Genomic DNA, 12,727 nt, shown 5'->3' on the forward strand with positions numbered 1-12,727 from the left:
TTGTAAATACTGCTATAATCTATAAAAAAAGATCGTATACAATATTATGTCTCGAATACTTCAGGATTAATCGATTAATTTGTTAATCGCCAATTATTCCGTAACGAGTGGAGTCATTTGTAGGTATTTTGTCATAACAAGAAAAAATTGCGTTTAAGGGATGACAATCCTTTTCAGTCGGGCATTGCGCTGTACGTGTGTAAGCGTTGTTCGATCTAGAACGTGGCCCGACATCGGCGGAAACGATGTACGTTTCGTTTTGGTCGATTGCCGCCGCTCGTGTTCTCGTGTCGCGAGTAAAATTGAAAAGCGTGTTAAGGCTGGTACAGTTTGCTCGGAATCGATTGTTCAAAGTCGTTACTCTCAGCGATCCCTCGCAATTCTGTTGCTTTTCACGTCATGATTCATAAAGAAATGTTAGAAATTAAAAGAATGACATACTGGATTTTATCACAATTAACGCACGTCCGCATCGCTTTATTTCTTTTTTCCACTGGTTTTACTTCTCAAATTTTAAAAATACTCGTATTTCTGAAAAATGGTCGGAAAAAACCTGGGAAATTGACTCTTTGTACAGACTTTTTGGAACGGAAATTGGTTACGAATCGCATGTCATACAATCACGTGTAATTATAAGATTAATGGAGCTATTGAGGTTGCAATTATGGGTCAGAGGCTATTTTCGGTAAATCCTCTTCGTTGAAATATCACTAACTTTATCACATCCGGTTATATATTTTACTATACAACGGGTTTGAAAAGTTGCAATGGAAACTGTACGCGAGTGAATGAACAGGAGCCAGTTCTCCAATAACAGCGAGGTTTAATGCCACGTGAAATTTCTGTCTTTTACTGCCGATAGCGAACAGCTTAATTGATGCATTAATAAAAGAGAAATATCGGGAGACGGAAGTTCTTATTGTATCGAATTCGACTAATTGATTTCGCGGGGGGATGAACGTTTCGGTGACTGGAGAGAGCCGGCCTGTTTAAAGTTTAAGCGACATAAAAGTTTCAGTAAAAAGTCCCAGCTTCCCAGAAATTGAGAGAGACTCTCTTTACTACTTCTGTCGCTTAAGTATTGACCTAAATGGTTTCCGGCTTCTTGCAATAATAATAAGAGGACGAGGGAGGAGGATGAATGAAAGAAAAAAACTCGGTTGAAAATGTATCGGAACGTATGGACATAACTTTTAGCCGCGAGAAACAATAAAACGTTTATGCGAATTCTCTTATTTGTTCTCAGTTATGCCCCCTTTCTATGTTTTACTATTTGCTTGAGAGCACCGATACCGACTATTTAATTTCCTCAACCCCTTTCCAGATGAAACAGAGAGAAAGAGAGGGAGAGAGGGCGAGCGAGGGAGTGAGAAAACTTATCGAATAAAGTAATATCGATAAAGCGAGATTATCTGAAAAAGCGTTCTGTTATTTGAAAGAAAAAACCGTGGGAAGGCTCGGAAATAGGTTATCACAGGTTCAATTTAAACGAGCGAGGGAGGAAAAAAAATCGGATTAACTCGCTGCGCTGCAACCAAAAATATGAATTCCCCGAACGAGCGTCGGACCGATTCGGATTAAACGTTTGTTACATTTCGACCAGCGATACTCTTATCCGCGTCTGGCAATATACAAATTCTTCTTCTTGTATTTTTTTTTATTTTTATAAAAATCTTTGCCAGCGAAAAGATTTTCTTATTGGCCAAGAGAAACTTACCTTGAAGAGGATCGAGATGCCGAGGTTCATGAATGGCTTCGTGAAGTCGATCACGCTCTCACGGGCGTAATTGATGGTCATCGATCCGACCGCCAGATCTGCTTTCTGCGAATTGATGCAGAACGCGGTTGATTACTCGGTGGAAACAGGAGAATCGACGAACATGGACATGGCTATACTTTATGAAATCGACAAAGGCGTCATGTTTTGCGTTATAACTGGACACTATCGTTCGAAGTGTTGAAGCAACAATTGCAAAGATTAATGAAAAATTATTTTATATAGCAAGAAATTTAAATAACCAATTTTCTTAAAATGCGATAAGAGATATTGGAAACTTTGCATGTATTCAAACTTTGAATGATAGTGTACACAGTATGAAAGAAGATGATAGACAGAAGTGATAAGGTAAAAGATGATTGCAAGAGACGTACGTCAATGTGTTTGTAAAATGTTTGTGAATTCTTTTGGTAATTATGTATGATCGTGTTCTACCTTTTCGCAATGTTCTCTTGATAAATCTCTCTATCTAATCTAAAAGCTTGACAGTGCTGTTATCGTGAAATGGTGCGACGTGAATTATCTAAATTCTAAAATCAGCCGAACCGGATTACTGCCTACAAGTGGCTATTTTTCATTCTGAAATCGTTATCTCCGGCTGTGTGACAAGATTGCTGTACAATTTCGAGGGAACGTCGTATGACGAATTTACCGGTGAAATTCATCTGAAGGAAAAAAAGGCAATCAATCTTCGTTTTGACGGGAAACGAAGGACCCCTACTAAAGGACACGTTGCACCGTGAAGGGAAAGAGATCCGCGGCGCGGGTACATTTTCAGGACGAGTGGGCAAAACGGAGGATGCATACGCGGCCGGGTTATCTGACTGCTTTTTCAGCGTCTGGGAAAGCACTCGCCGTGCCACGGGGCACGCCATCAGCCCCGGTAGATTTATTTCTGGCTGCCTCTACCCTCGCTCGGAAACCGTATATGTGGCCACCGCCGATAAGGGGAGCTGAAAAGAAACCGTTCACCACGTTGCGCCTGTTCTATCCATCGTTTACCCGCCGGTTTAACGAGCGGTTTATATTAAATCGTTCCGCTGACAAATTTTATTAAGTAACAAGACAACCAGATTCTACGATCCATCGTCCGTGAAACAAGATTTTTCCGCTTAAAACGGCGTTGAATTCCAAAAATATCCACTGTTTGAAATACAAGAGAAAATCGGTTTTCTACGAATATGCGGAGCACAATGGTTTTTTACAAGGCAGTACAATGGTTCGTCGGTTAAAATCAATTTCGATGATTGGATTTCTCTTTTTACTCGTTCGTACAAAATTCCTTTTCCCTCGAATGTTTCTTTCAAATCAATTACGACGTCGAAACTGTCGGCAAAGGGACGAATAAATTTTTTTATGCCCTGGGATAAGCGTGTTCAATTTTTTTCGATCCGTCCCCAGTGGGTACTGATCGTAATTTATTTACCCGTGTTCGATTCGTAAAGAGGGTTCATTAATCACCGAGGCTGTCCCGTGTAAATATAGTGGCATCAAAGAACGGTAGCGCGCTAAGTGGACTCGGCAGTAATTCAGCTCGAGTCCTACTGGCTCTTCATTACGGAGAGGTCCTGCCGGTTAAGTCGCATTTTTCTGTTCAGGGACGTGAGAATTATTAATGATCATCTAACGAAATTAATAACGCGCGCCCTCCGGTGATACCGTCGCTCAGCTTTGAACCAGCTGCCGGGAATAAAAAACGGGCTGGCCGCAGCAAATTTCTCTTCGTCCAGCAGTTTTACTGAAAAGCCTTTTAATCGCGTTCAATTTAATCGTTAATTACCAGCGTTCCGACTAAAACTTTCCACAGTTTAATCTACTGAAATCGATTTTGTATCAATTCGATGGTGAGAAAAATATTACAACACTTTCCCTACGTATACATGAATAATTTTAGTTTCACGCGATAAATAAATTAATTGTTTTTAAAATACAATTAGACGGATCACAGCAAGCAGTTTAACTGATCTAATTAATAGAATCGACTTATGTAAATAAATTTTGCTTTCAGATTACGCGACATTATGGGAGATTAAAGTGATTTTCCATTAAAGATATGCCTCAAAGCCCGTATGGTCGAGCGGGCAGCGAACGCGGGAACATTATTACCGCGCTAATTCCCCCGAAATCGCGATATTAATTGTTACACGGATAGGCGGATCCGCAAATACCAGATTCATACATAATGCATCGCGTAGGATACCGGCGCCAAATGTTTCAGATTCATCGCGAGAGCAGCTCAGGAATTCCTTTGTACGGCGTGAAACACGCCTTTCATTTTCCAATATATTTCTCACGCTGTATAAACATACAACAGCATGCGGCATCATAGTTGAAAAAATTCATTTTTAACTTTCATTTACAGACTTCATTTGTTATTAATAATCAAACTCGTATCGAATGAGGTGTTTGTTAAATAAATATTATATAAAATTATTAACACTAGATTGCCCAANTGTTATATCTGATTTAATTATTTTATATTTGAGCTTGAAATGAACTTTTACAGACGTGTACGAGACAAGCGATATGTCGATAGCCAATAGGACTAATTTATCAACATCGATACTCGCTTTCCGCTCTGAGTATGGATCCGCTTAATCAATCGGCTGTGTATTAGCCGGCTATCCGGAACTGAACAGGGGCTGACAGGGGTCGAAGTTACGCGAACAGCAAGGTTCCGCGTCTCCCCGCCCGGGAACTATGCACGCCGCACGCATTTCCGCTGTACGGAATCGTGATTTGCATTGCAAACCGCCACGCCGCCCACGAACGGGGCTCCTACATCCCCTTTCGCATCTTCGTTATCGTTATCTGTTGAGAACTACCTCTTGGAACTCGAGGCGAATGCGACGACAAATTTTATCACACTTGCTCGAATACTGATTAGATATTATCCCAACGTTTCTCGTATTTTTATTGAACAGTATTTTTCCAATATATTTGTTACGCTTATTTCATCAGGAAAATGCCAAAAACAAATGGAAAACAATATTGAGAACGTTTCTTTCATGTTTTTATCGAGCATCCATTTAATTGTCAGCAACGTTTTATCGTTTATTCGTTGGTTGGTCCCTGAAATAATGTTTCGATCGATTCTCCAATATGTTTTTCATGCCAATTGAAATGATTCAGCTACGTTGTATTTTTTAACAAAGTCTTTCTCTGCAAATTATAGATTTTATCGTACGCAAAAATAAATCTAGTCTGAAATCTTTTGTGCCTTTAAAGTAGATGTTAAAAATTCATAAAGTCCTCTTACGAGTTTATAGAATCATCCGTATTTCAGTTTTAGAACTCTGTTTTAAAGAAAGGCTCTTTTCTCATCTCGCTTGCTTCTTCGCATCAATACTTTAGCATCCTCGTTTAAAAGGGCGCTTCCTCGGACCAGCCTAAGTGCTCGGCCATACCTACCCGCGTCAGGTACGCGAGATGAGCTTGCGGTCGCATGTAAATTTCCGCGAGTCGCGCAGCACCATTGTCTCGAGGACGATTCTACTCACCTTGTCCATCAGCTGGCGTACGATTCCGTTCCACTCGCCGGTCCCGTAATCGTAAACGCCGTACTTGCCGTCCGGCACTAGCTCGATCCTGTAGGCGAAGCCCACCATGTGAGCTATCTCCTTGAGTAGGTCGATGCAGAAGCCCTCGTAACGTGCGTTCCCGCTGAAATTCCCTCTGCTCTTCAGCATTACGTACGGCTGCTCCTACGAGGACCATAAAAAGGAGCTACTACCATTCTCTTCGTCGTCCTTCACCTCCACCCACATTCTTCTCTTCTTCCCGCCTCTTCTCCCGTCCTTTCGTCTATGTTTTTTTATTCACACGGGAGTTCCCGCTGCGAGGACGCTTTTAGATTTTCCGTTTCATTTATTACCGTCCCCTTTTCGGCTCTCCCATTATTAATCTCTGTTCCTCTTTCATTTTGTGTCTACGCCTCTTCAATTCTATGATACCTGCGTAATCTCCAGTCTGGCGTAACGCTTGTTTCCTTCTCCATCGATCTATCACGTCTCTCGGAAAATCTCGGCCGCACGTTAACAATTATTTTTCATTTCAATACGATCCGACTGGCAAGCGTCTTGTTGAGAACGGGGAAAATGCGATCTCGATGGCCATCTAGACCCCATTGTTTCACTCAGGGTCGATACTTGTTTACCGCGAACCGCGCGAGACGCCACGCCGCCGCGCCGCACTCGATGCCCCGCTCGATGCTGATTACCGGCTAAATGGATTACTACTCGATAGACTATTACCGTGAACGTTCCCTCGGGATAACGCAGCCAACTCGGCTGGCTGCGAACGTGGAACAGGTAAAACGGATACGTACGCGAGTGCCTCCCTCCCTCCCTCATGGGAATATCCACCGCCGCGGTAGTCGTACTGATATTTTCAAAGGTTTTGCGTGAACGTACCATCCCGCGGGATGAAATGCAACGATTCATCGTCCTGTCCGTGTCCGAGGTGTTGAAAAATATGTTCTATCATTTATTTAAACAATTATTATAAATTGAAATTGTCAATCGTTCTGGTTAATTTATTTGTCGTAACCGTGGCGCAAACACAGCCTCAGTTTGTGCTCCTATTTACGTCGAGACATAATTCATAAAGCAAATTCAATCGAATTTCATCCAACTCCAGCGCTATCGGTAAACGAGATGATTCAAACGTTCTCGGATCAGTCGAGCGAAAATTAGTCGTGCGTGTTCCCGGGTCGTAAAGTCAAACACGTTTATACCATGCGAACGGGTTTAGAAAGAGGAACAGAGAGAGAGAGAGAGAGAGAGAGAGGGAGGAGTCACGAAGTTCCCTGTCATTGATTGACTTCTAATTACTCGTTGAAGTTGCTCATTAATTATGCGATATAATGTGCTTAGTATAAGCATCCCTCGTCACTGTCTTCCTTCGTACAAGCAAAGATAATATTGGCATTGTAAAGTCGTATTTTAGATTAAAATGATTGATAAACGCAGTGTTTATATATAAATATGTATAATGCTTAATAAACAGAATCGCAGTTTTGTTCGCCACATCTTGAGAACTTTTAATCGGAGTCGCTCAAGAATTTTTGTTTAGAACGCATCGTCTTTCCTCTGATACATTTTATATCGCAGCGTTGCCACACGGATATGCTTCACTCTTGAATCTTACAGAGGTTTCAACTGTTTCCCTAAAGTGTTCTCGAGAGAGCTGTCTATCAATCTTTCAGCTAGCATTACCTCTATCGTCTAGACGAATACTAAGAGTATACTATGCCACGTTGTTCGAGTGTTCCCTAATGTGTGTCTAGCTAAGCGTGGGTGCATTCAGAACGTGTTAATTTTTGTGTACAGTGGGTAGAGCGATCTAATTAAAAAGATAGTAGTGGAACGTGTTAACTGTGTGTGCTAGATGCTCTACGTTTATCTGGAACCTGAGTGAGAAGGGTGTGAGGGTAGCAAGTGTGAAATAGAGAAAAATAGAGGAAGAGAAAGAGAGAGAGAGTGATGAGAGAAATTAAACAAACCAAATCATACATGTCGCATGAGTTCTCTGACGATGCCGTTCCATTCCCCGGTTTCCGGGTCTTTCGCGCCGTACTTCCTGTCCGGTACCAGCTCCAACCGGTAAGAGAAGCCGACCTCCCTCGCCACCGCCTCCAGCAGGTCCACGCAAAAACCGTAAAATCGCGCGTTCCCCGTGTAGTTTTTTTCGTAGTGCATCATCACGTACGGAATTTCCTGTGCCGCAAACGGGGACCCATGGAAACAACGGAACACGCTGTCAGACCTGGCCAGCAAACGCCCGTGCGAGACGTGCCTCCCTAGATTCCGACGATTCTCCATAATCGAACGGATCTCCCCCAACCGAATTTGCTCATCGATTTAGATTATTCGAATAACAGAGTACAGAGGAATTTTCTATAGTTTGCAATTTCGTGCTTGTAAAATCAATTAAATATTTTCAATATCAAAAAGTTTGTAATAACATCAACGCTTGGAATTATTATTATATGAAGTATGATATCTCCCCTTCTGATCATTTCGTTAGATGAAGACTACAGAGAATTCGTATCACTTAATAATCATTTTACGACTCGCCCTAACTCCCAGTTAAGTTCTACGTACGACGGCTACCGGACGTAAAGCACAAGAATCTCATTAAACGGAATTTTAGTATACCACGTCGGGGTCCGTAAATACCCTTTACACCAACGCACGAATCTTCGTGTGCGTTTCCAGAGTGGTCGGCCTTGTGCCTGGAACGTATCTCGATCTCGACCGATCGATTCTTTTCACGAGGCTCCGACTTTTTACAGTTCGTTAAACCTCGTCGTGTCGTCATTTTTATGCTGTGGCGCAAGAAGATTAGAACGAAAGACACGAAAACTATTTGTATCGGACGTGTTCCTTGGAGAATTTCGTTTGTAGATAATCAGACCACGCAGTTTCGACGATGAAAATGACCTTTCGGTATGGAGGCAATGGGGTGGGCTTGGACTCACCAGTATCGTGATCACGAGCAGAGTCACGTTCGCTGTTCCTGGCTCGAAGAAGGCCACGGTGTCCGTCACGTTGACGCCGGCGCCTGGACGCCACTCGCCGACCTGATTTCACAATGTTTACGCAATTATAAAACTTACATCATTTTACCAGAAAATATTAGAAACTTAAAATGAGACATAGAAATAATGAGTCAACATTTTGCAGACAATACACAGTATAATTATTTTGCAATGTTTAGGCGAATATAAAACTATCAAACCCATCGTTTTAGCAAAGAATATTAACCCCTTGACATACAATGACGAGTTTGACTCGTCATTTATTCCATTTAATTTGTATGTAAAGTTCTATTTAATTTGTATGTCAAGGGGTTAAAAGCTTACAATCAAACAGAAATGAAAAGTCTTATTAGTTCAATTGTATCGATTATTTTAATGATAATTAATTATTTGAATTCTGAAGGAGAGTACCTTCACCAGAGAATGTTGTTTGAGCTTGAGCAGGTCCAGTTTGAACTGAATCCTCCGTCCCTCCGTGAACTCGATGGGCCCGGAAATACCTTTCATCTTAACCTGCGACAATCAAGAAAACACGATTCGTCGAGAACTCTGCCGCAATTTTTCTACGTATAAAATAAAAGCAACCTCAGGTAACGGCGTGTCATCAACCCGGCGATATGTAATAAGGGTTCGCTTTGGAAATTTACGATCTGGAAATAAAAGTTCGAGGGGAATTCTTTGGGCCGGAAAAAAAAAAGATGAAAGTTCCCGGGAACAAGTTGAGGAAAAAAATCTTTTCACGATGGTTGAATCATGATTGCAGCATTTGCATCCCGGTCAGTGGCCGTCGACGAGAAAAACGAAGTTAGTCGGTAGCCGGGGGTTGAAGAGATTAAAAAGTCCGGCTGGGTCAAAGCTGGCTCGGCACGGAAATTTATGCGCTCCGCGATCTCCGCGAGGAGACGCGATCCTGAGCCCCGTCATCCGGCACGTTCTCAAAATATTTTCGCGTAGGAACGAGGGATCGAGCCGGGTGGCTCAGTTTCCGGGAGTCCCTCGAACTCGATTTAACGATGTACAAACTGAGTCAAGAAGAATAATCAGCAATTAATCACTTGACTACTTCATTAAAAGACACTTTTATTTATTCCATTTAATTTGTATGTAAAGTTCTATTTAATTTGTATGTCAAGGGGTTAAAAGCTTACAATCAAACAGAAATGAAAAGTCTTATTAGTTCAATTGTATCGATTATTTTAATGATAATTAATTATTTGAATTCTGAAGGAGAGTACCTTCACCAGAGAATGTTGTTTGAGCTTGAGCAGGTCCAGTTTGAACTGAATCCTCCGTCCCTCCGTGAACTCGATGGGCCCGGAAATACCTTTCATCTTAACCTGCGACAATCAAGAAAACACGATTCGTCGAGAACTCTGCCGCAATTTTTCTACGTATAAAATAAAAGCAACCTCAGGTAACGGCGTGTCATCAACCCGGCGATATGTAATAAGGGTTCGCTTTGGAAATTTACGATCTGGAAATAAAAGTTCGAGGGGAATTCTTTGGGCCGGAAAAAAAAAAGATGAAAGTTCCCGGGAACAAGTTGAGGAAAAAAATCTTTTCACGATGGTTGAATCATGATTGCAGCATTTGCATCCCGGTCAGTGGCCGTCGACGAGAAAAACGAAGTTAGTCGGTAGCCGGGGGTTGAAGAGATTAAAAAGTCCGGCTGGGTCAAAGCTGGCTCGGCACGGAAATTTATGCGCTCCGCGATCTCCGCGAGGAGACGCGATCCTGAGCCCCGTCATCCGGCACGTTCTCAAAATATTTTCGCGTAGGAACGAGGGATCGAGCCGGGTGGCTCAGTTTCCGGGAGTCCCTCGAACTCGATTTAACGATGTACAAACTGAGTCAAGAAGAATAATCAGCAATTAATCACTTGACTACTTCATTAAAAGACACTTTTATTATTTTCTTTTTTTTACGATTATTTCACAGAATGTGTCGAACTAATTTTTTTTTTAATCAATTCGCAAAAGGAATTTAGGTAATATTGGAAATGGGGTAGATAAATAAAATATAAACGCAGTGAATTAACTTTAATTCTGTACTTTATTATTTTTCACTTAAGAGCAAGGACCGTCTTTACTCTCTAGATTGCTCCAGGAGACTAACCGACCGATTACGAAGCCTAAATCAAACCGTCACCCAAAGACAAGGGATATCGGTTCTGGTTTATGTTTGACATCCGGTCCAGGTCCTCTGGATCATTTTTGATAACATTGATTATTTAAAGTTAAATAATCCAACAGGTAATAAATACACAATCTTGTACGTCGGCAGAATTTCAATAGGATCATTATTATCCTTTTATTTCTTGGTCAATGAGCCCGGATGCTACACCGCGTAAAGCGTTGTCTGCGAATCCATGAAAAACTTACGAGGCGATAGTGATTCGCTTATCTCAGCGTTACGAGCTGCGTAAAACGAAATACAGTCATTTCCTCCTTTTCACGACGAGGGACGAGGAGTTTCATTAGATCAGGAGAAGAACGGGGAGGGGGGGAAGGGGGAGTTAGACGTGGAAGTCCTTAATATCGCGGAAGGAATCGATTAAATAAAGAAGCCGGGGAAAGAGCGATGCATCCAAGGAGGCAATAATTCCGTGGTATTTCTCAAGGATTACTGTCGAGTCTCTCTTGTCCCGTTGCAACGGCGTTATTAAATTTGGATTTTTATGAAGTCTCTGAAAGACCGACAAATGCCGGGCGAAGAGCTACGAAATGGTAAATTTACTGTCGTATCGATTCTTCCGTATCCTCGGCACGAAACAAATAATCTCGTTAGGAATACCCGATTTTCTATTGCGCGGAATAAAAAATTTAATGCGATAAAATGCGTAAAAATCGGTAAAACAAATTATCGATTGGCAAAAAGGTTCTAGCTAAATTTAATCAACATAAATTTATAGGCGAAACGATGTAGAATTTTTACTTGAAACTCTCCTTAGTAGACGTCGATACGAAAAAAAAATGATTTCGAATCATTCCGATATCTCAATCCGTTCCCGAGATACGAGCCTTAGAAGTTTTAGGGCTACGCGGAAATTCCCTTGGCATCCTGACCCACTTCTCTCGCAGAATCAAAAGGGTCATTGTACTGAAAGCGCGTGACAGCCGTGGCAGGTGTCTACTAGACCGGTTAGTGGGCGGGTTGGGGCAGGTCAGTAACTGGGTGAGCGCGGGAGAAGGAGCCGTGCGAGGAGGACAGCGATAACGGCGCCGAAAAAATGATGGTCGTACTTATACGAAGTTATCGCTGGAAACGAAGGTCGGTTCCGGACGAACCAACGGGCATTTTAAAGAGGAGGCTTCCTCGCTGCTGGAACTTCAACCTCCGGTTTGGTATTGTTACTCGGTGTAAAATATTAAACAGTAAAAGTGTTCGGATTTTTAATTGGAGTTTGATATACGAGTTGGAAGTTGAGACTGGCTTCACTCGATGATATCTCAAGAGCCGGGAATCGGATCGCGATGAACCGAGAATTATTTTAAACAGGAAGATCTTCCGCTTTCATTGCTTTAAATTTAGTTCAATTATAATCACATGTTGGAAAATTATGAATAATTGAACGTCTGGAATTCCTAATATGATTCCTATTGGGACTTTGCATGAGCAAGACAAGGACGAGCACTGTCTCTCTCACAGGAGAAAAATTCAATTTTTCTTTTATGAACTATATTTCCGGAACTAAAAGACTTAGGATGAATCATCCGGGATTTTAAAGGGAAGACTTACTCTTCGACTTTCAGTCATGGGAGTTTTACTCTATTACAGATATTTATTGCGAAGCAGTAAACGACTGAACTTTTCTTTAAACAATGACAACTTGTAATCGTTTCCCTTCTACATTTTTCAAAAGTTTTTATTTTATTTCATATTATTGTAATTATTAAAAATTCTGATGCCCTGATAAATGTTAGAAAAGCTCTTCTACATTTTTCAAAAGTTTTTATTTTATTTCATATTATTGTAATTATTAAGAATTCTGATGCCCTGATAAATGTTAGAAAAGCCCTTCTACATTTTTCAAAAGTTTTTATTTTATTTCATATTATTGTAATTATTAAAAATTCTGATGTCCTGATAAATGTTAGAAAAGCCACGTGACTACGTAGATCCTTAAGGACACTATTAGCTATGGACATCATAGACAGGTTGGAGTATTGGAGAAATTCTGGGAAATGTTATGCCTGTCAACACGTGAATATCGTAAGCTCTCGGGATAGATTCAGTAGAGCTGTGGAAAGTTCGGTTGTAAAATCGTTTTCCAGCACGGGGTTGCATAAATGCCAGTGGGATCGATGACGGACTCGGTGGAGGATCGGAAGTTTCACAGCTTCTGCATTTGACGTTTGTTCGTCGGAGACATTTTTCGTGGCTTCGGTAGGAATCGTGGGAAATCGAAA

At 41.4% G+C, this 12,727-nt stretch overlaps 1 protein-coding gene across 6 annotated transcripts in view; it reads right to left on the reverse strand.

The window, feature by feature from the left end:
* The window catches only part of LOC108625896 (glutamate receptor ionotropic, kainate 2), a 107,117-nt gene that overhangs the window by 8,796 nt on the left and 85,594 nt on the right, over nt 1-12,727 (reverse strand). For 3 of the 6 annotated variants that reach the window (XM_026814336.1, XM_026814339.1, XM_026814338.1), the window contains exons 9-13: nt 9,554-9,655; nt 8,259-8,360; nt 7,291-7,494; nt 5,278-5,481; nt 1,718-1,822 (exon numbers count right to left, since the gene is read on the reverse strand). In XM_026814336.1, coding sequence (XP_026670137.1) covers nt 1,718-1,822; nt 5,278-5,481; nt 7,291-7,494; nt 8,259-8,360; nt 9,554-9,655 — 717 coding nt within the window. The remainder of the gene's footprint in view (nt 1-1,717; nt 1,823-5,277; nt 5,482-7,290; nt 7,495-8,258; nt 8,361-9,553; nt 9,656-12,727) is intronic. The other 3 variants (XM_026814337.1, XM_018026226.2, XM_026814340.1) reach the window with 3 other exon arrangements.

Source organism: Ceratina calcarata, unplaced genomic scaffold (assembly GCF_001652005.2).
Source record: "Ceratina calcarata isolate Rehan_Ccalc_2016 unplaced genomic scaffold, ASM165200v1 scaffold379.2, whole genome shotgun sequence".
NCBI classification, from domain to species: domain Eukaryota; kingdom Metazoa; phylum Arthropoda; class Insecta; order Hymenoptera; family Apidae; genus Ceratina; species Ceratina calcarata.